Consider the following 20,532-nt stretch of genomic DNA (forward strand, 5'->3'; position numbering starts at 1 on the left):
GTTGGCAGGAAAGCTGTGAAGGGCTTGGCTTTCAAATTTGTCATTTAGTCAGCTCATCTTGACCTGCGTGACAATTTGGGTGAAAGGAAGGTGCGCTGAAGCTTTGAAAGCTGGCTGGCTGTTGTATTCTTTGAAGGACATTAATTCATATGGAATTAAATAGCCTTAGATGTATAACCCCATATAGCTATGACTCCTGCAGCAGTAATTATTTGAACATCTATTGTGGTAAGTTTACTTACATAACTACTTTATTCCTTTTTTTTTTGGATGTTGCCAAAGGCAATTACCACTAACTTTGATATATCCCAACTCCAAAAAAACTGCAACTGCCAGGATTATAGAATGCTGATATTTTTAGGCACTTATTTTTTTGAGTATGTGCAGCAGGTATTGAAGGAGGCAAGAAAACCTGCTACTAAAAAATCATATATTGGCAAAAGAAAGAGATTTACTACTTGTTTCCAAGACCAGAACCATACCCTTTTTAGGCTAGTGTTTTCTGCTATTTCATTGTACATGGGCTACTAACCTCTGGCCTGATTTACTCCTCCATCACCTGTCAGACATTTCAACATGTCCAGCTCCTGTATCCCTGTCTTCCTGTGCATTCACACATGAAACTGTTTTTGAAGGGGGATTTGTAAACCAAGTATCCTAGAAACCAAGTGGCTCACCCTTGGGATCTTAGTTTTGTCTTGGAAAAAATAATAATTATTGCTCCATTCATCAGGCTTATTTGAAATTCTTAACACGGAAAACAGTTTTGCTGATTGTTTTGACTTCTGCAAGAAGAGCAACTGTGTTGCAGGCTCTAACTGAGAGTCAGCCTTATCGTATTTTCCACAAATATTGGATTTCCTTAAGAGCTAATCCTTCATTTCTGCCTAAAGTGATGTTCAAGTTTACTTTAAGCCAAGTTATCCATATCTCTGTCTTTACAGAACCTAAGAATGAGGGAGGAAGGGATTCTGTTTTCCTTGACAAAACTAAAACTTTCAGGACCTCTGATCGAGTTTCATTTATTGTGAAAGTAAGATGAACGGACAATCTGTGTCAAAACAAATTTGTTTCCAAGTAGTTTTCTCATGGTATTAACTCTCTTTTGTACCTAACTACTACACAACAATTCCAGGCAGGGTCAAGGCTCATTCTACTAGGCCCTGGTTTAATCTGTTTTTTTTATTTTTTGGAAAAGGTTAGATTCTAGAAGTATTGTAGAAGCAAGCAACTTGGTCCTTGTGTTAAACTTAAGAAAACATTACAAACTAGTTTCCTTCTCCATGTCAAGATCAGGCTTTCCTAGAAATATTCTCCAAGAGCTGCCGGACCCTAATCCATCCTCCTCACAATCAGTTTAAGCTGTACTAGTCTACCCATATAGCAAAGGCTACTGCAACAGCAATTAATATGATGAACATAGATAGTATAGTTGCGGTTGTAAACTTACCATAACCAATATTTGAATGATCACTGCTGCAGTAGCTGGCCCATACCTCCATCCCCCTATATTTGTGTGTTTTTGGTAAAAACCTTTGTTTATTTTTCCTAGAATTTACCTTTTCAGCGCTCTTTTCTCCCTTAGTTGACATGGAAGTTTTGAAGGGCTTTGCACCCAAACCACCCTTTTTAAGATGTGCTCAATCTGGTTAATGGTTTGCGTATGTGGAAGGTGCCACTAAAGCTTTAGAAACTGGGCATTTATTATACCCTTGACAGAATATAATCTGTAGAGCTAAAGCTATTGCATTAGCGATCATTTGGATATCTACTATTGTGCTAAGTTTACCTTCACATCTGTACTTTGTTATATGGGCAAGGTTGTGACTGAAAAGGGTCCTTAGACCAGTTCACCTAATCAACTGACATATGCAAATAAGTAAATAAATATATGCTTTTAATGTTGACATAGTGTTAGTATCATACTGTGTTATAAATGACTTGTTTTATGCAAGCTGTATGTGTGCTGATCATTAGTCTGTAATGTTAAAATAGCATTTTTAGCTGCCTCTCTTACAGAATACTTTCAGGATCCAGTGTTTCAGATGGTTATGCCTGCAGAAAAAGAAATTGAAAGAATTAACAGCTGCTGTTAGACTTGCTGGTTGGCATATAGTTATAAAGCGCTGACCATGTCTGTAATGGGTGGGGTTCTTGCAGCATTCCAGGTAGTAATAGGATCTGGTCTGGGAGGGATGGAAATGGCTTGTAGATGCCAACCTGCCTGTTCTGGGGAAAAGAGTTAGCTATATCCGTGTTAGGGAAGTTTCCAGAAGTGCACTTTACAAGCACAAGGAAAAAAGAACTCAAATCAAATGAATGTTTGCTTACATTTGAGACAAGCAGTGTGAGCACAAGAAAAATTCACCTGTCTTGGGTAGAGCATAGTGAAAATTGTACATTCACTGGCCAACAGTGGGAATATTATTGAGATTGCTTAGAAAATCCCAGCGTTCACAAAGGAGGAGTGTTTGGCTAGCCAGTTTTCCCTGATTGGTCTGTGGAATGTGAAGCTCTCCAGTCTCTGCTTCTTCTCCCTCTCTTCATGTGACAGCCCTAGTTGGGTGGGGGGGGGTAAAACCAGATATTTGGGCCAAAGGGGGAGGCTCATGAGAAATTCTGGTGGTCAGAGCACCACTGGGGTCTAAATAACATGATTAGAAAAAAGCTGGTTTGTCAAGGTAATACAAATGTGCTATACCCAAGGCAGAAAACGTTCTTAAACTAGAGACAATTATTTTTTAGGAAATATTTACTGAAGAGTATTTGTCTTTAAACGTTATATGTATATGTAAATATTTAAAAGAAAATTTCTTTATGAATGAATTGTTTAATGGTAACTGTTATTCTGTTTAGACAGGTACTTTCTTTAGCAGATATGTATGGCTTAGAAGGGCTAAGAGACGTGGCTGTGTACGTTCTGAAAAGAGATTACTGCAAGTTCTTCTGTAAGGTGATTATCACTTTTGTTGTTAACTTCTTTGTGTTCTTTCCAAAATAATCAAGTAATGCTTGCTTTTGCTGTCTAAGTCATTAGTATGTTGAAATATGAACCTTTAGAATGCATTCAACTTTAACTTCTGTTCAAATGATTATACTTGAGACATATTTAGTTTGTTCATTCCCACTGCTGCAGTAGTCTTTAGTCTGTATGGATTGTTTCCCTACCTGGGAAAAAAACTGGCCAGCTTCAAAAAGCCCTAGCTCCCCCCACACCTTCATTCTGTCTGCCATTGGGTTAATCTCAAGGAGGGAAATCAGCAGTTAGAGGGGAAAACCTTCTTCAGTACTTCCTTGCTTTCTTAAGAAGCACCATTTTCTCTGGCTGCAGAGGAGCAGCAGTCAACTGAAAGTTTTGTTTCTTTCAGATAAGTCCCCAATGGAGAAGCTTTACACACACCATTTGTTTACAATTCAAGAAAAATAGTGTATATTTTATTTCTTGGCTAAAAGCAGTTTTCTAACCCTTTAAGGAGCCCAGTAATTTTTCACAATATTGAAAGTTTCCTGTTAGGGACTGGTGTCTGTTAATTGAATTAGGGCTATGTTTTGTGAGAATTTTTGATTTTTTTGCTTAGACCGGAACGTTTTACTGGGCAGAAATGCATGTGTCCAGGTAATGCTTATGCTCACTTTGTGACAAACCTACTTGCCATATTTCTTTTCTATCAGTGTATTTGTGTGTGAACAGAGTACGTGACAGAAACTTTTGTTCTGCTTGTCCTTTTTTCTTTTGAAGGGACTGGGAAAAGTGTTTTGTGTGTGAGAGAGTATGCTGCTTGTGTGACAACTTACATTCTGACTAATTTTCACCTTTATTAAATTATTACATAAAACGTAGTCCAACATAGAAAAAAGCAAATCATAGGTTCATAGGTAGGTACTAGGCTATTGGCCCTAGGGTCTATATAAGCCTAGCCAAACAGTACCCTCGCTTTTGCCACCCAAGAAAATTATTTTCCTGTGCCCCTGTCAAGCAGAGCCACAGAAGTGATCCATGTGGTGAATTTCCTATCTCCCATCCAATCATCAAGATTTTTCTTGGAGTGCTAATGAGGAGCTTTGTTTGATATAGATAGGTAGTTTGTTCCAGAGTATGGGAAGTCTCTGAGACAGGAATCTATCCCTCCAGCATGTTCTGTTTATTGTGGTGACAAGGTTTAGGTCCCTAGAGCGTGTAGCTCGGAGGGATTTGGATTTCTTTACGTAGAGCATGTCCAACATCTCTGGGTTTGACATAGCTTTGTATGTTAGGCAGAGATTGCCTCTGAGTAGGCGATATGCGACAGAGTAAAGCTGGAGTTTTTTACGTACGTTATACACCACGTGTATCATTATTATAACTATCATCAGTCCAGCAATACCAAAATTGCTGAATTCCTGCCTTCCCTTAAACTTCACTCCTTCTGAACATTATTCTGCATGTATCATTCTCACAATATCCATTTATTTCTATGTAATTTACTCATTCCCATTTCAAAAGGTCTATCCTCTAGTTATTTTCTCTTTTACAATATTCAGTATTCCAAGTACATTTGGTTTAGAGTTCAGTTTCCATTTATTAGTAATTGCTTTTTTGTTAGCCAACTGAACTAAACTTAACGGCCTTACTTTGTCTAATCGGTTCAGATCCTTGTTTCTCATTTCAAAAGAATGGTTTTACAGTAATTTTCTCACCCAATATTTCTGACAGAGTACTTTGTACGGAATTGTTAAAATCTGCCAAGTCATTGCACTCCCATACATATGTTCCCAGCTGATATTTTTTCCCCATCACACCTCCATCGTTTGCCATCTGACTGAGAAAAAATCTTTGAAGTCTACTTGGGGTATAAAATACATATGCAAACACTTTAAGCAAAAGTCCTAAACCTTCTGGATTTTATTGCATATTTGGGAGCCATGCATATGTCCTGTTATTCTTCTTTTGTACATTGCTTTGCTAGTTTAATCTTTTTTGACCTCCTCTGATTGATTCTTATAGTTTTTGTGCAATATTTTATATGCCCTACTAATTATCCTTTTTTAACAGCAGCTTCTGTTCTAGATTCAACTACAAACTCAACCAGAGCAGGTCTTTTACTTATGATTCTTCTGTCTTTTTCTCTTTACCTATACTGTGATACCAGTCCCTGGTAGGGAAGGCAGTCTGTAGCTTGCAGTCCAAATGTCGTCTTTGCATCATCCTAATCTTTTACCTTTCCCTGTCTAGTTATTTCTTTCCAATATCTTGGTTCCTTTGCCAGTTTTCTCCAGTACATTCTAGCCCCATTCTTGCCTGTTTTCTCTGCCACTGCTTGTAGTTATCCTTATTGGCAAAAATCTCCCTTCTGCATTCTTGTGTTAGCTTAATTCTTAGAATAAATAATGCTGCTTTATTAATACAAGTGATGGTTTTGTATGGTCAGCTTTATTCACTGATAGGATCTACATCTAGAATTCCACTCTCTGTATTTCTTGAATATACCCCTGATTCATTATCATTCCTTTCCACTATTATAACCTTTTGCTTGTGTTATGTACATCTGAGTCTTAACTGTGTAGCTCAAAAATATCCCTTCTAATCAGGTAATCCTAAACCACCTTGTCTCATTGGAAGGATCAGCTTATTCCACTTAACTCTTGCCCTATTCCCCTTCCGGATAAATTCCTTCATTTGTATGTTATTGTCCATAATTTTATCTGTGATAAAAATATGCCTGACTTGTAGGGACTAAAAGTATATTTGCTGCTTGTATCTTGCTATCCATATCCATAAACAAGAGCTTCCAGTTTCTCATTTTTTTAGTGTCTTTCCACATATCCTTACCTGCCATAACAGATGCCTTTTTAATCCATACACCTTAATATTCCATCTTATCTTGTCCTCATAAATGATTGTTGTTGAACCAATTTGTGTGGGGTACATAAAGGTTATAGTCTTTGTTTTATCTTTGTTAATTTTATATTCTCAGAAAACTTGAAACTGTTTCAAAATGCTTCACAACACTGAGATATCCTGCTCTGGAATTATCAGATACAAAATATCTGGAAATAAAGCCAACTTTTCTTGATTTACATACCAATTATATCCTCAATTTTTTGAGTCCCTAATTTTCTTTGCCAGTGACTCTAAACAGAACGCAACTATAGGGGAAAGAGGACAACCCTGCCTGGGTGTTGTGTGCAAACACAACTTATTAGAGAAGAACCCTCCCACTTGAATTTTTGCCTCCCATCCTTCATCTATCCTCCTAAACTTATTTTAATTGTACCAGGGAATGCAAATGCATCCATTGCCTTACTCATAAAATCTCAGCTTACTCTGTTGACTGCTTTGACTGCATCAAGACCAACTAACACTGGTATTTTCTTACATTCTGCTTCTCTCTTTGTCATCATTGTTCTATTGATGTTTGGCTTCCCTTCACAAAACCACATTGATCCATGACTATCAATTTTGGCAACATCTTTGCCATTCTTTTAGCTAGTATAGACAGAAGCACTTTATAATCGGGTATAAAATTTAAATGGGTTTATATGAAGCTGGCTTTAATGGGTCTTTACTTTCCTTTGGTAATAGAACCACCATAGCTTTCTTCCAAGATGTTGGTGCTTCCCCTCTTTTTATAGTACTGTTAAAATCTCCCAGATCGTTGTCACTTTCTTCTATCAACTTTCAGACTTACACAAGAATGCTTCTGTTCCCAGAGATGTTCCTGTAGATTGATTATACATCACAGTTTTATCTCATCTTCTCCTATCTTAACTGTTGGGTGTTGAGCCTCATCTACGTCCAACTTTGGCATAATTGTCTTCTAAATATTTCCTGTTTGTGTTCTTTATTTCCACATTTCTCAGTTTTATATGCATTTTTATGCAAATTCAGAAGAATCACTAGTACATCTACAGAATGTTTTTTTTTTTTTGTAGGCTACCGAAGTTTGGCAAAAAATTTTTAAATCTTTTCTATTTTCTGTTGCCTAAGGCATCTTGCTAAGCTTTTCTTTGTGTCTGTAGTAGATGTTCTTCGTGTTTCACTGTTGCAGTCATTACACTTGGGTTATCCTGCTGGTAGGCTACCCTCAGTCAGCCAGAATTCCAAAGTCTAGGTCTGGCATCGGTTGCTGCCGCCTCTTCCCTGACGTCAGAGTGCCAGGGGTATAAAAGATGCAGCCAACGCCATTTTCTTCAGTCTTTCTTGCCACGCAGTGCCCAAAGCAGAAGCAGTTCGCAAGTGCCGGTCAGCCGACTCCTGAGATTTTCGTGTTCGAATTTCAGATCCGAAGTCTTCATTAAACGCTAAGTACCCCGTTGGGGAAAACTTTTTTCTTGCTCCAGACCGATGTCAGAAAAAGTTAATAATTGTATTTCTTGGGGGAAGCAAATACCTCATAAGGACTTTCATTTTTACTGTATTCCTCACCTAGGCCCTGACCACAATGTTGCTAGTTGTCGGTTTTGTGCTAGATTTAACCAACGCACTATTAAGCGTCGGTACGATTTTGCTGTTTTGGTAGAAGATTTAATTACACAGTGCCGTCGGATAGCCATCCGACTACCAGAATTCACAAGAAACGCAAAGAAAAGGACAGGCATCCGAGGTCTTCCTGTAAGCCAGTCGCCAGTTCGCTGGTTCTCAGTGAGGCACTTTCGCAGCCCCTGACTCCAGCTACTTTGGACACGCAGGCCGCTACAGACTCCCAGGTGGAGTCGCCTAGGCTGCTGGAAGCTCAAGGTATTGGACCTTCGGAGACTATTCCCTCAGATGGGTCCGGAGTCACTGAGGCATCAGCTTCTGAGGGTGTTTTCAGACCTACTCAATTATACATTAAAGCGACTCCAGCTACAAAGGCAAAGGCTAAAGCACCTTTAAACTCAAAGAAACAAGCACAGCAGCCTCATGGTCAGGCCTCCATGCCCAAAAAACAGATGCTCAAAATGGCTGAAGACTTAATTACTTTGATCAGGGGGTTCTCATCCCCCTCCTGATAAGAGGCCTAGGCAAGCGACAGAATATGAATCTTCAGATCAGGTTTCCATTTCATCTGATTCCTCTTCTGATCAGGAATATTCTCTTCCTCCCTATGAGGATTCTGATGCTGAAGAATCTATCCCTTCAGCCTCTCCTCCTGAGGATTACTCTTTTGGGGAAACCTTGCATACCATGAGGGAACATTTCCACTGGGAGAGCCAAGATTATTCAGAATCTAAGAAAAGGCTCAGAGACTTTCTTTTACTCCCACAACACAGGCCCCTAGCTATTCCACCTGTGTTAGACATTGTAGATGATGTATTTTCAGAGTCCAGTCTGACCCCTGACTCCTTACCTCCAGCTCCTGTTAAGCTGGACAGGTACTACAGGGTTCCTGACTCATAAATTCCTTTTTAAAAACCCTGCTGCTGACCCAGAAACTCTCTCTCAGGGTCCCAAAGGGGTCAAGTCATCCACTGCAAAAAACCCTACCCCCTCTGACAGGGATTCTAGGGCATTGGACAGATGGGGGAAGAAGATTTACACCTCTGCTACCTTGGCTATAAGGGCTTTAAATTGTCAGTTTCATATGCTCAAATCTCAGCAATATATTATGTCACTGCTTAAACAGAAAATGTTGATAAATTCTGAATGTGCGGAAAACAAAGAAATGCAGGATTTATTGAATGCAGCTGAGCAAGTTGGAAAGCATACTTTGCAATGTGGTTTTGATTCTTTGGAGGCCTCCTGCAGGGCCGTTGTTACGGATTCTATTATCAGGAGGCATGCTTGGTTAAAGGAACAAAATCTGCCTGACCATGTCAAAGCAAAATTATTAGATGCTCCATTACAGCATGATACCTTGTTTGGTGTTAAAGCAGGAGGAGGTTTTAAAGAAAATGGAAGACAAAGCTAAATCTATGCAAACGGTTAAGGATTTCTTACAGGTACAGCCTCCAAGATTTAGCAGACACTGGCCTACAAAGAATTGGTCCTTTCCAGTGTCGGACAGACCACAAAGGGGCAGATACAGATGCCCAAGAGGCAGATCCCAGCCCCAAGGTTCGTACCGATCTAAACAATGGGGTGCTTCTACCTCCAAAAGTGGAGTAGATAAAGCACAGCAATGCAGGAAACAGTCCCAATGACTTCCCCCTGCCTGCACCAAGCACTTATCTTCTGGCAGCACCTTTAGGGGGAAAACTAGCACTTTTTTCTCAAAATTGGCACACAATAACCCAGGACAAATGGGTCCTAGACATAGTGTCACAAGGCTATAAGTTTCACTTCCATACCCTGCCAAGGGCAAACGGTTGGCCAGACCTGCCAAAACATCAATGGGCAGAGGCACAAAAACAGGTATCATCCCTCATGGACATGAGGGCCATTCAACAAGTACCAGAGCAAGAGCAGGGACAAGGATTTTATTCAAGACTGTTCTTGGTACCAAGAAAGGACAAGACCTGGAGACCAATACTGGACCTATCTATTCTAAACACATATCTAGATATACCAAAAGTCAATATGTTGACTCTACAGCAGCTTCTGCCCATGCTGGGCAAGAAGACTTGGCTTGTGACTTTAGAACTAAAAGAGGCATACCTGTGTCCCAATCAGACAAACATGCAGCAGCTTCTGCCCATGCTGGGCAAGAAGACTTGGCTTGTGACTTTAGAACTAAAAGAGGCATACCTGTATGTCCCAGTCAGACAAACATGCAGAAGATACCTCATATTCAAAGCTGGCTCAATGCACTACCAATTCTCTGCACTGCCCTTTGGCTTATCTACTGCACCCAGGGTCTTCACAAAGTGCCTGGCACCAGCAATTGCATTCTGCAGACAAAGAGGAATACAAATAAATCCTTACTTGGACAGCTGCCTCATTCAAGCAGAGAACAAGGACATTCTACTACAGCATCTGGCATTTGTAATGAGATTTCTAACAGGCCTAGGGTACACAGTAATTGAAAAGAAATCAAAACTAGTACCCTCTCAAGAGATAATATTCCTGGGTGCAAGCTTAAATACAACTGCCCAGATGGCTTAATTCAAGCCAGACAAACAAAGGCAACTGATTGCATATTTCACACTGTTGGCAACAAAGGCCCAGTTATCTGCAAGAAAAATTCTGCAGGCTTTGGGCTTCATGGCATCCTGCATTCTACTAATTCCATATGCGAGACTGCATATGAGGAAACTTCAGTGGTACCTAAAAAGTGTTTGGGCTCAACATTGCCACAGCTTGGAAACAATAATTACCCTCATTCCCTGCCTGCAACAGGAGTTTTGATGGTGGGCGAAGGCTTGTCACCAGAACAAGGGACAGCCATTCACTTTACCCCACAGCCAGCAGACATTAACAATGGATGCATCAGATTATGCCTGGGGGGCCCACATGGCAGGAAGATGTATTCAAGGCACATGGTCCGCAAACCAAATGCATCTACATATCAATCAAAAAGAGATGCTAGCTGTTCAGAATGCCCTCTCAGCCTTCAAGGACCTACTTCATCCGGGACAACTACTGATAAAGACAGACACCACGGTCATGTGGTATATAAACAAGCAGGGAGGCACTCATTCTTACCCCCTTTGCAGACTAGCCATGACTTTGTGGGACACAGCATTGACTTACCAAGTACATCTGCAGGCACAATTCCTGCCAGGAAAGATAAATACTCTGGCAGACAAACTAAGCAGAAACCTCATGGATCCCCACGAGTGGAAATTGGATCCACAAGTCTTCAGCATGATAACAAGGAAATAGGGATGCCCGGATATAGATCTGTTTGCCTCTTCTCACAACTACCAACTAAAAAGATTCTGCACAAGGACTTATCACAGACAAGCATGGAAAGTGGACGCCCTATCTTTCAGCTGGAAAAGCTTAGCAGTATATGCCTTTCCTCCACTGCCTCTCCTCCCCAAGGTACTCCTAAAGGTCAGACAAGAGAAGCCAAAGATGATACTGATTGCCCCAGACTGGCCCCGCCAGTACTGGTATGCAATCCTAAGGAACTTGTCTCAATGTCCGGCTTGGACCTTACCTCAAATACCTCATCTACTGTCCCAACAAAACAATCAGATCCTGCACAGTCAACTCAAGACCTTAAATCTGGCAGCATGGCGGATAATGTAGTCATACAAAACGCACCTCTCACTAAAGCTGTGATGGATGTCATTTTGGAGGCCATAAGGCCTAGTACCAAAAAATCTTACGCGGGAAAATGGAAGAGATTCTGTGCCTGGAACCAGGCACAAGGAATTGACACAGCTGTACCAAATATTCCTCAGATTTTGCAATACTTAACTGAAATGCTGGACAAAGGCCTATCCTTTTCATCAATTAAAATTCATGCCTCTGCCATTTCGGCTCATTACAATACAGAGCCACCAATCTTTTCACATCCTTTGTTAAGGCAGCACCTCAGAGGAGCCAAAAACTTAAGGCCTCCAAGGAGATCACCAATACCTGCACAGGACCTCAATTATGTCTTGGAAAAACTCACCCTGCCTCCTTTTGAGCCAGCCGCTACAGCTGATATAAAGTTTTTATCTTGGAAAACAGCTCTGCTCCTAGCAATACCCTCGGCAAGACGAGTCTTAGAGCTACAGGCACTCATGGCTATGGAACCTTTTATCATTTTCTATCCAGACAAGGTTTCTCTGAGGACAAACCCGACATTTATGCCTAAGGTAGTGTCCAGTGTGGCCCTTAACCAAACTATTCATCTGCCTACTTTTTATCCAAACCAACAGAATAAGGAGGAAGAGAATTCTGCATTCTTTGGATATACACAGACAGCTATGCTTCTACTTGAACAGAACCAAAGCTTTCAGAAAGACAGAGCAACTACTAGTGGCATATGCTGCAAGATAACAAGGAAAGGCTATCTCAAAGCAGACTATTTCAAAGTGGATAGGCCACTGCATTCGTTTCTGCTATTCACAACATGGCAAGCCAGTGCCTAAGGGCATTGGGCCACATTCAACCAGAGCAGCAGCCTTCCTCAGGGGAGTACCAACCAAAGACATTTTTGAGGCTGCTACCTGGAGTTCAGTGCACATCTTTACAAAGCACTATCATTTACCACTCTACTCTAAATCCAGGGCAGGCTTTCCCACTGCAGTCCTGCAGGGCCTCATAGCCACTCCTAATGCTATTTAGCTCCAGCCTCCCAACCATAGCTTTGGGATTCAACCCAAGTTTAATGACTGCAACAGTGAAACACGAAGAACCTAGTACAGTTGTGTACACTTACCATAAATATAGATGTTCAAGTGTATTCACTGTTGCAGTCCAGGTTACCCTCCCACCATCCCCCTTATCTTTGCTGGATCTTATCTACACTTCTCTAATCTATACAACCTATGTGGTGTATTTGCTTGTAGATGAAGGTATAATATATTTTGGTGCATGCATGTTTTATTGGCATATTTTTAGCCTACCCTTTTGGGGCACCTGACATCTGGGGCAAGAAAAACTGAAGAAAATGGCGTCGGCTGCATCTTTTATACCCCTGGCGCTCTGACATCAGGGAAGAGGTGACAGCAACCGATGCCGGACCTAGACTTTGGAATTCAGGCCGACTGAGGGTAACCTGCCAGCAGGATAACCCAAGTGTAATGACTGCAACAGTGAATACACTCGAACATCTACATTTATGGTAAGTGTAAACAACTGTACTTTAGTTACTTAAGAGCAATCTTTCTAAATTTTTGCATATTATTCAAATACTCCCTTATTTTCTTTTTAGCACTCTGCAGTTTCACCCCTTCTTACTCTGCACGATTCCCCGCATTCTGAAGCACCTTTGTCATCCTCTGTAAATAATTCCTATTACCTTTTAACCATATTGCTTTCTCTCTTATTTCTACTCTGTTTTAAACTCTGTTTTCATTTTATCCCACTAACTAGCTATCAGTTCTGCAGAAATTTTTATCTTCCCTTATAACTCTTGATTCATTTCTACTACCCATTCCTTAAATTCATCTCCTTAACAAGTAGGTTTGGAGGCACCATTGTTTAATTTTTACTTCATTACCCCGCATATTTATCTTAGTTTTTATTGGTTCATGATCTGAAATAGTTACTGGATGTGTAGTGAGGCTTTCAGTTAAATGCACATGTTCCTGTGAAATATAAGTTCTATCCAGTCTAGCATTGTTCCTTAGGAGGTAATATGTAAATTCTGTCAGAGTTCCTGCTACTGAATTCACATCTTCCATACCAAATGTTTTCATAGATTTCTTAAGACCTCTACCCTCTTTTGTTATATTTTCCCTTTGAGGTCCCCCTGTTATATCCTCACTATTGTAAATCAATTTCCAGTCCCCACTTATAGGTAATATTCTCTGCTGAAAGCTGGTTATTTCTCTAAAATATTTCTTATGGTCCATAATAGCAGTTTCTGATGGATTGTAAATGCATGCATGCTTGCCAATAGCCCCCTTACTATTACAAAACTACAGTTTTTTGTCTTTTTTTATCCTCTTTTTATCAGTGTTGTGCCCCTGTAGCAATCAGTATTCCTCCTTTCTCATCCCTAATATTTCACTAAATATCCATCCTGAAATCTTTTTTGTCAAATTCCCATACTCATTTCTTAAAAAATGTATCATTCTCAGCATTGTTCTTTGCACTCTACATTTCTTAATATAATTACCTTTTCCTTTTATTTATAGTTGTAAGACTATTTATGTTCCATGATAATATGGGTAGCATATCCATTTATGATAAAAAGCTATTGTTTCCACCTGTTATACATGACAGTTTTTTGAATGCGTATTTCCAGTGTTTGTCTTGCATGTGCACACTAATGATTTAGCAAGCTGGTCTTTTATACACCTGTTTCTCATCTCCATTTTAACCTGAGTCACATTTTCAAGGCTTTTTATTTTAAGGAAACCCTCAAAAAAACAATCTGAAGACTACTTCAGAACTCCCCCACCATCCTTATTAACGTAGAACAAACACACAAAACATTATAGATCTTCAAAAAATGAACTTTAACGCTCCAGGTAGGAAAATGTGTCCAAAATTGACAGCTTTACTCATAAGCATTGCCTAATCTAAAATTAAGGTTGCCCTTGTTAAAGTGTATGTTATAGTCTGTGTTTCCACACACACACTGATTTCCATCTGTTCTTTTCTTGTCTCTTTTCATCTCCCAGATGTGAAAAACCACTTGTATGCTTTCAGAAGGCATTAACTTTTAGCCCTAAAAATGTATATTGAGTATCTTTAAATGAAACTAAATTGTACTGTGTTATATGAAGTGTATTAAAGTATTAAGGCTGCCAGTGTGGCTGCTATCCCTACTTTCCATAATTTCAAACTATTTTTCATTGAAATGATTTCCGTTGTACCTTTAAATTTTTAAATTTTCCTCCGCAAAGAAGCTCAGAACTCTCAAGGTTAATTGCTTATACCTGCAGACACCTCAACTCCATGTAAAATCAGTTATCCATTGGAAAAAAAAACAGCTAGCCCTTCTGCAGAGGCATTAACAAGTCTTAAGTCAGTTTTACTCAAATAAGAATGTACAAATGCCTTCAGATGCAGATGTATTGACCCCCAATGAGAAACTAAGAACATTTGCTAATGAAGAAAAATGTAATATCTTATTTTTCAAGCTTACTTTCTTACAAAACCACTTGTTTGCAGCTTAAGCCAAGGGTATTATTCTAGGCATCCACCATTGTAAAAAGAAAAGTTATTTTAATTTTGTATATAATATAGTCAGTGTAGTTTTATACCTTGCCCCAGCATCCCAAGATCACAGCATATTAATTTATACATGCTTTTTTCCAGCTTTTTTTTCTCTTGTTATGCTGCAAAGCCTATGTTTCTTAAAACAAAAAAAAAATTTGTTTACTTTAATCTTGCAGTCAGTGAAAACAGCCTGCCCACATTTAAAATACGCCTGACCACACACTATAAAAAACTGCTTTGCTACATAACATTCAGTTTATATCATGAAATATTTTATATAAGTACTAATAAAATGTTTACCTGCAGTTACTCTTTTTTTCCTTTTAGTGTCCTTGTAAACATTTGTGACACAATGTGGGGTATATGCAGTACATTTCACCCACATGTTTAACAAAGTCAACAAAAGACCAATCTTTCTCAGTCCCTTCTTCTTACAGAGCCATATTTTACAAATATGATTGATGCTTTATAGTATCCCCTTTATTCACTAACTTCAGTGTTGCTGGTCGTCGTCTTATTCATCTCCATCTTACAACACCAGACTCTGGTTAAGTCCAGGGTACTCCTGATTCTTCTAGTCAACTCTTGTACTTTTTTCTGTGCCTCAAGCATTGTCCTTTGGAACACTGGAAATGGTTTCACTGTCTAAGTCTCTCTATAAACCTAATTGATTTGCTTGATTAACCTCAAGGATGCTTACTACCATATAAAGCTGGACAGGGCATCCAGAAGTCATTTACGCTTCCGGCTGGGAGCCAGTCATTTTCAGTTTCGAGCCCTGCCCTTTCGTCTCACCACAGCCCCCAGGGTGTTCACCAAATGTATGGCAGTGGTGACTGCTCACTTGAGACGTCAGGGATTCCAAGTGTTTCCGTAACTAGACGACTGGATCTTGTCTGCCACCACCAGGCATCTACTACCACAGACCAGGGATGACGCCATTGTGCTTTGTCAACAATAGGGTATCACACTAAACTGGGAAAAGTCTGCCTTGTTGCCCTCGCAGCGTGTCACCTTTATAAGCGCCGAGTTAGACGCGTGCTCATGTGGGCTTTCTTACCACAAGAAAGAATTCAGGTTTTGCAACAATGGGTCTACACGTTGCTTCCATTGAAAAAGGTAAAGGCAAAAATGGTTCTCAAATTGTTAGGGACAATGGCTGCCACAATTATGCTAGTCCCTCTTGCAAGACTACACATGAGGCTCCTTCACTGTCTGCTCTTTGCTCAGTGGTCCCTACAACACCTTCCGCTTTCCCATCTTATTATGATTACAGACAAGTGCAAGCAGGATCTACGCTGGTGGCTTCAGACCAGCAATCTCAATATGGACAAGCCCTTCGTTCCACCTCCTTCAGTTGCCATGGTGACCACGGATGCCTCCCAAATTGGGTGGGGGGGGCATTATCTCGGCAGGACAGTCCAAGGCACATGGCAAGAGCATGAGATACATTTGCATATCTATGTCTTGGAGATGAGAGCAGTGCTATTAGCATTGCAAGCACTCCAGAGCTTTCTTCCTCTCGGGATGATTGCAATCCACTCGGACAACATGTTGGTGGTATGGTATCTGAGCAAACAGAGGGGAACCAAGTCGTATCCCCTTTGCAATGAGGCTATTCGAGTGTGGCAGTGGGCAGTGTCTCCTCAACGCTTTCTTGTGGCAACGCACATTCTGGGGAGGTCCAACATGATTGCCGACAGGTTGAGCAGAGCTATTCTGATGCCTCACGAGTGGTCCCTGAACAAGCAGGTTGCAGAGCAGATTTTCTGCAGATGGGGTCAGCCTTGCTGCAATCTATTTGCCGGTCCCCTCAATACCAAGTGCAGCAGCTACTTCACCCTCATCCCCCCTTAGGGGGAGACACCCAGGGACTCTCTAGTTCACGATTGGCCATCCGGTCTACTTTACACCTTCCCACCTGTTCTTCTGATAGCAAAGGTTATTCAGAAAGCACAATTCTTGGGAAGCAGAATGATTCTGATTGCTCCACACTGGCCTCATCAAATTTAGTTCCCCTTTCTCCATCCCTATCTCATGGACGACCCCTGGATTCTGGACCCACAGCCAGACCTATTGACTCATATGTCAGGGCAGTTCCATCCCTCTCTTCAGACCCTCCGGTTGACAGCTTGGCTACTCCAGTTCCATCACTAGTCAGGCTTCATCTTTTTCCTCCGGAAGTAGTTCATATTCTGTCTTTTTCCCATAAGCCTTCGACTAGGAAGATTTATTCCAGTAAATGGAAAAGATTCTCCATCTGGGCTCATGAAAGGCAGATTGATCCTTACACTGCACCAATTTCATCAGTTCTGGAATATCTCTCCATGCTTTTCAGTCATGGTCAGCTGCCACAACCATTAAAGTTCAGTTAGCAGCTATCTCCACATTTCATGTCGCTAATGAATCCAGTCTGATGGCACATAGACTTTGTAAGGCATTTTTAAAGGGCACTATGATGCTTCGGCCCCCAGTCTTTGAGCCTGTAATGCCATGGGACCTCAATTTTGTGCTACAGTGTCTCACTTTGTCTCCCTTTGAGCCTGCAGCTACTTGTGACTTGAAATATTTGTCACAGAAGACAATCTTTTTGGTAGCCATCACTTCAGTTAGGCAAGTCTCTGAGCTCCAAGCTTTGTCAGTTAGACCTCCTTACTTGGTATTTCACAAGGATAGGGTTTCCCTCAGACCAAATACTTCCTTTATGCCAAAGGTTGCTTCAGTTATTAACCTCAACCAGACTATTGAGCTGCCTGTGTTTTTCCCAGAATTTTCTAAGGCAGAATTCAAATTCCACCCGCTGGATGTTCATCGACAGTTGCGTTTCTATTTACATAGAACGAAGGATCTTAGGAAATCAGATCCGCTATTTGTCTCATTTTCAGACAATAGACTTGGGTCTCCTGTCTCTAAAGTAACCTTATCCAGCTGGATCTCTAGTTGTATTTCCTTCACTTATGCCTCAAGCGGTAAGGAATTACCTTTTAAGGTGAAGGCTCATTCTACACGATCAAGGTTTACTTCTACGGCATTTCAGGCCAAGATGTCTATGGATATTTGTTCTGCGGCTACATGGGCATCTCCTCACACCTTTATCAGTCACTACAAATTGGATTTGATATCCAGAGGCAGATCTTCCTTTGGTTCCACTGTGCTCAGGAATATTTTCCACTGAGCCACCCAAGGTTCAGGTGCTGGGGACGCTATCCAACGGGTAAGAATGTAGGTGAGATTGGACTACATAACATCAAGAAGTTATGTACTCACCATAACGTTCGATGTATTTAGTCCATCTCGCCTCACATTCTTACTTACCTTCCTGCCTTCCCCCTCCTGGGGGGCCTAGAGGTTAGTTTTGGTTTCACTACTCCTTTTGTTGTTGGGCTGATTCTTCCTGTCTATGTGTTGTGTGTGTGGGATGTGATTGCTTGAGCTTGCAGCAAACAAGATTTGGGGAAAGGGAGCAGTGCAGCATAGGATACCTCTTAGTCATGAGCCAATTGAAGACTTCAAGCTAGAGTATGGCCGAGTCGGAGCCGAGGTTTGGCTCCGAACCCACGGGTAAGAATGTGAGGCGCGATGGGCTACATACATCGAATGTTATGGTGAGTACATAACTTCTTGTTCTGAAATCCTACTTACATACAGACACAGGCAGAGATCTGGTGAGCTGGATGTTCTCAAGACAAATAAATGCTCTAATGTTCTTATTCTTTCTGTTCTTAAATTGATAACACAGTACCACTGATTCATTTCAGATTACATAATTTTGTTCTGGTTCCCAGGCTAACAGAGTCTCAGAGGTTAATAGCCCTTGATCTTGCAGCTGGACAAGAAGCCAGAACAATAAAAGAATTTATACATACAAATTCTAGCAATTAACTCTGGTCTGAAGACAATAGCCAGAATTCCTTCATCCAGACATATTGGCTCCAAGTTTTGACATCAAAGAATTGATTTACTAGCTTTGTTATAGCAGAGTGCACTGTTGTCACATTTTTGCAGTTCCACATTTAACACAATTTTTTCCCATTTAAGAGAACAAGCCTGTGGCTTATATTAATATTTACAAATGACAGAATTATCTAGAAAAGTCTATCTGTCTAGGCTGGCAGCCTTCACCTTTCTTCACAACCACTCCCACCAATCCCCTACCTTCGAACACTCCGTAAGAGGGAGTGGTTAAGGGATGCTACTTCTTGATATTGAGCTCCAGGTATAGTCTGTTGTCTATATGACTGCAAATATTTCTTTCTGCTGTTATCAGCAAACAAGATCTGAGGTACTTGGGGTTGGTGCGTTATTGGTAAGGGAGAAGTTCGAGAGTTTTTTGGTTGCCACAAGCTTTTACAACGACCGAGTTGGATCCGAGGGATTGGATCCTAGCCCAAAGGTTGAGGAAGAATGAAAATGGCCAACACAGATGAAACGTTATGGTGAGCACATAACTTCTTTTTAAGCCGTCAGTCTCCCATTTTTGTACCTGTAAGCTAAAAAGCTAGCAGAAAGGATTCCACATGATCTGGATGTGCATACGCAGCTCAGATATTATCTTGAAAGAAAAGAGCCCTTCAGCAAAGATGATCAGATACTCATTTCTTATCAAGGGACAACAAACAGGGCACCCTGTATCTAAACAAAGAATTTCCTGGTGGTCGTCCTCAGTATTGCTTTTTGTTATTCCCATCTTGGCAAAACTATTCCAGACAGTATCAAAGCACATTCAACTATGTATATTGAAAAGGAGTAGACTCTAAGTATTCTAGAGGTAGCACTATGATCCTGTATAAATACTTTTACAAAACATTAGAAACAGGATTCCTTTTCAAGGTTCAGGCCTTGCTTTGCAAGGGCTGTTCTCCAGGAGCTCCTGCATCTGTATCCTTCCTTTTTTCTAGGTTGGATAGGCTTTGGTAATCCAAACAATTTAGCCTAAAGGTTACTTCAGCAGTGCGAACGATGTTCATAGTACAGTTGTATAAGTTGCACTTGCCCATATCAGTAGATGTCCAAATTCCTCACTGCTGCAGTAGCCACCCCCACCCAATTCCCCTAGTTTTGTATATAGTTGTAGATGGGATTTACAGTAGGGTTTTGTTTGTTTCTGCTTTGTTTCCTTGTTAGTTTGTGTTTGAGTTGGGATTGCTAGGCTGTTCTCTTTTTCTATAAGCAAGAAAGTCCCGAAGAAATCTTCACTCTGACTTCTGATTTCTCCTGCTTGAGATTAGTCAATCAGCAGCCAGAATGAATGTGTGGTGGGGGTGGGGCAGAGCTTTTTGAAGCTGGGCTGATTGTGGTTTCCTAGGCAGTGAAACAACCCATATAGCCTAAAGGCTGCTGCAGGAGTAATAATATTGAATGTCTACTGATATCCATCATACTAATCATTGCTGCAGTAGCCTAAGCTATTTGGGTTATTTCTTGCATAGGATATAACAGCTGGTCAGTTTTCAAAGCTTCAGGGCAGCTTCCACGTAACCATACTGTTAAATATCTTGAACTGAGATGACAAAAAGACAGGTTTGGGCAGCAAGCCTTCCAGAGTTTTCCTCTGCTGAAAAGAACGTAACTCTGCTGGCTTTCAAGTTTCAATCATTGCCTTGTACTGTCCGATTTCTGGGCAGATGCGTTCCCCTTTGGGGAAAAAAACTTCCTTATAGTTTCTGTTGCTTGAACTTTACAGCATAAGAAGATATTTTAAGCTAGGAATATGCATTTTTGACTGTGATGAAATGTTACCGTACTTTTGAATGGGGGCTCACTTTTATTTGACAGTTTAAAAGTTATTTGCCTCAGAAGCAGGTGGGGTGAGTCCGTGGCCAAAGCTGGTTCCTCAAACCACTTATCTTTTCCCCAGGTAC

At 40.7% G+C, this 20,532-nt stretch overlaps 1 protein-coding gene across 5 annotated transcripts in view; it reads left to right on the top strand.

Moving 5' to 3' along the window:
- Positions 1-20,532, top strand: part of BTBD8 (BTB domain containing 8) — a 1,983,533-nt gene that overhangs the window by 965,249 nt on the left and 997,752 nt on the right. For all 5 annotated transcript variants that reach the window (XM_044085661.1, XM_044085663.1, XM_044085662.1 and 2 more), the window contains one exon: positions 2,857-2,953. In XM_044085661.1, the coding sequence (XP_043941596.1) occupies positions 2,857-2,953 (97 nt within the window). The remainder of the gene's footprint in view (positions 1-2,856; positions 2,954-20,532) is intronic.

Source organism: Protopterus annectens, chromosome 10.part0 (genome assembly GCF_019279795.1).
Source record: "Protopterus annectens isolate FY-2018-M chromosome 10.part0, PAN1.0, whole genome shotgun sequence".
Classification (NCBI taxonomy): domain Eukaryota; kingdom Metazoa; phylum Chordata; order Ceratodontiformes; family Protopteridae; genus Protopterus; species Protopterus annectens.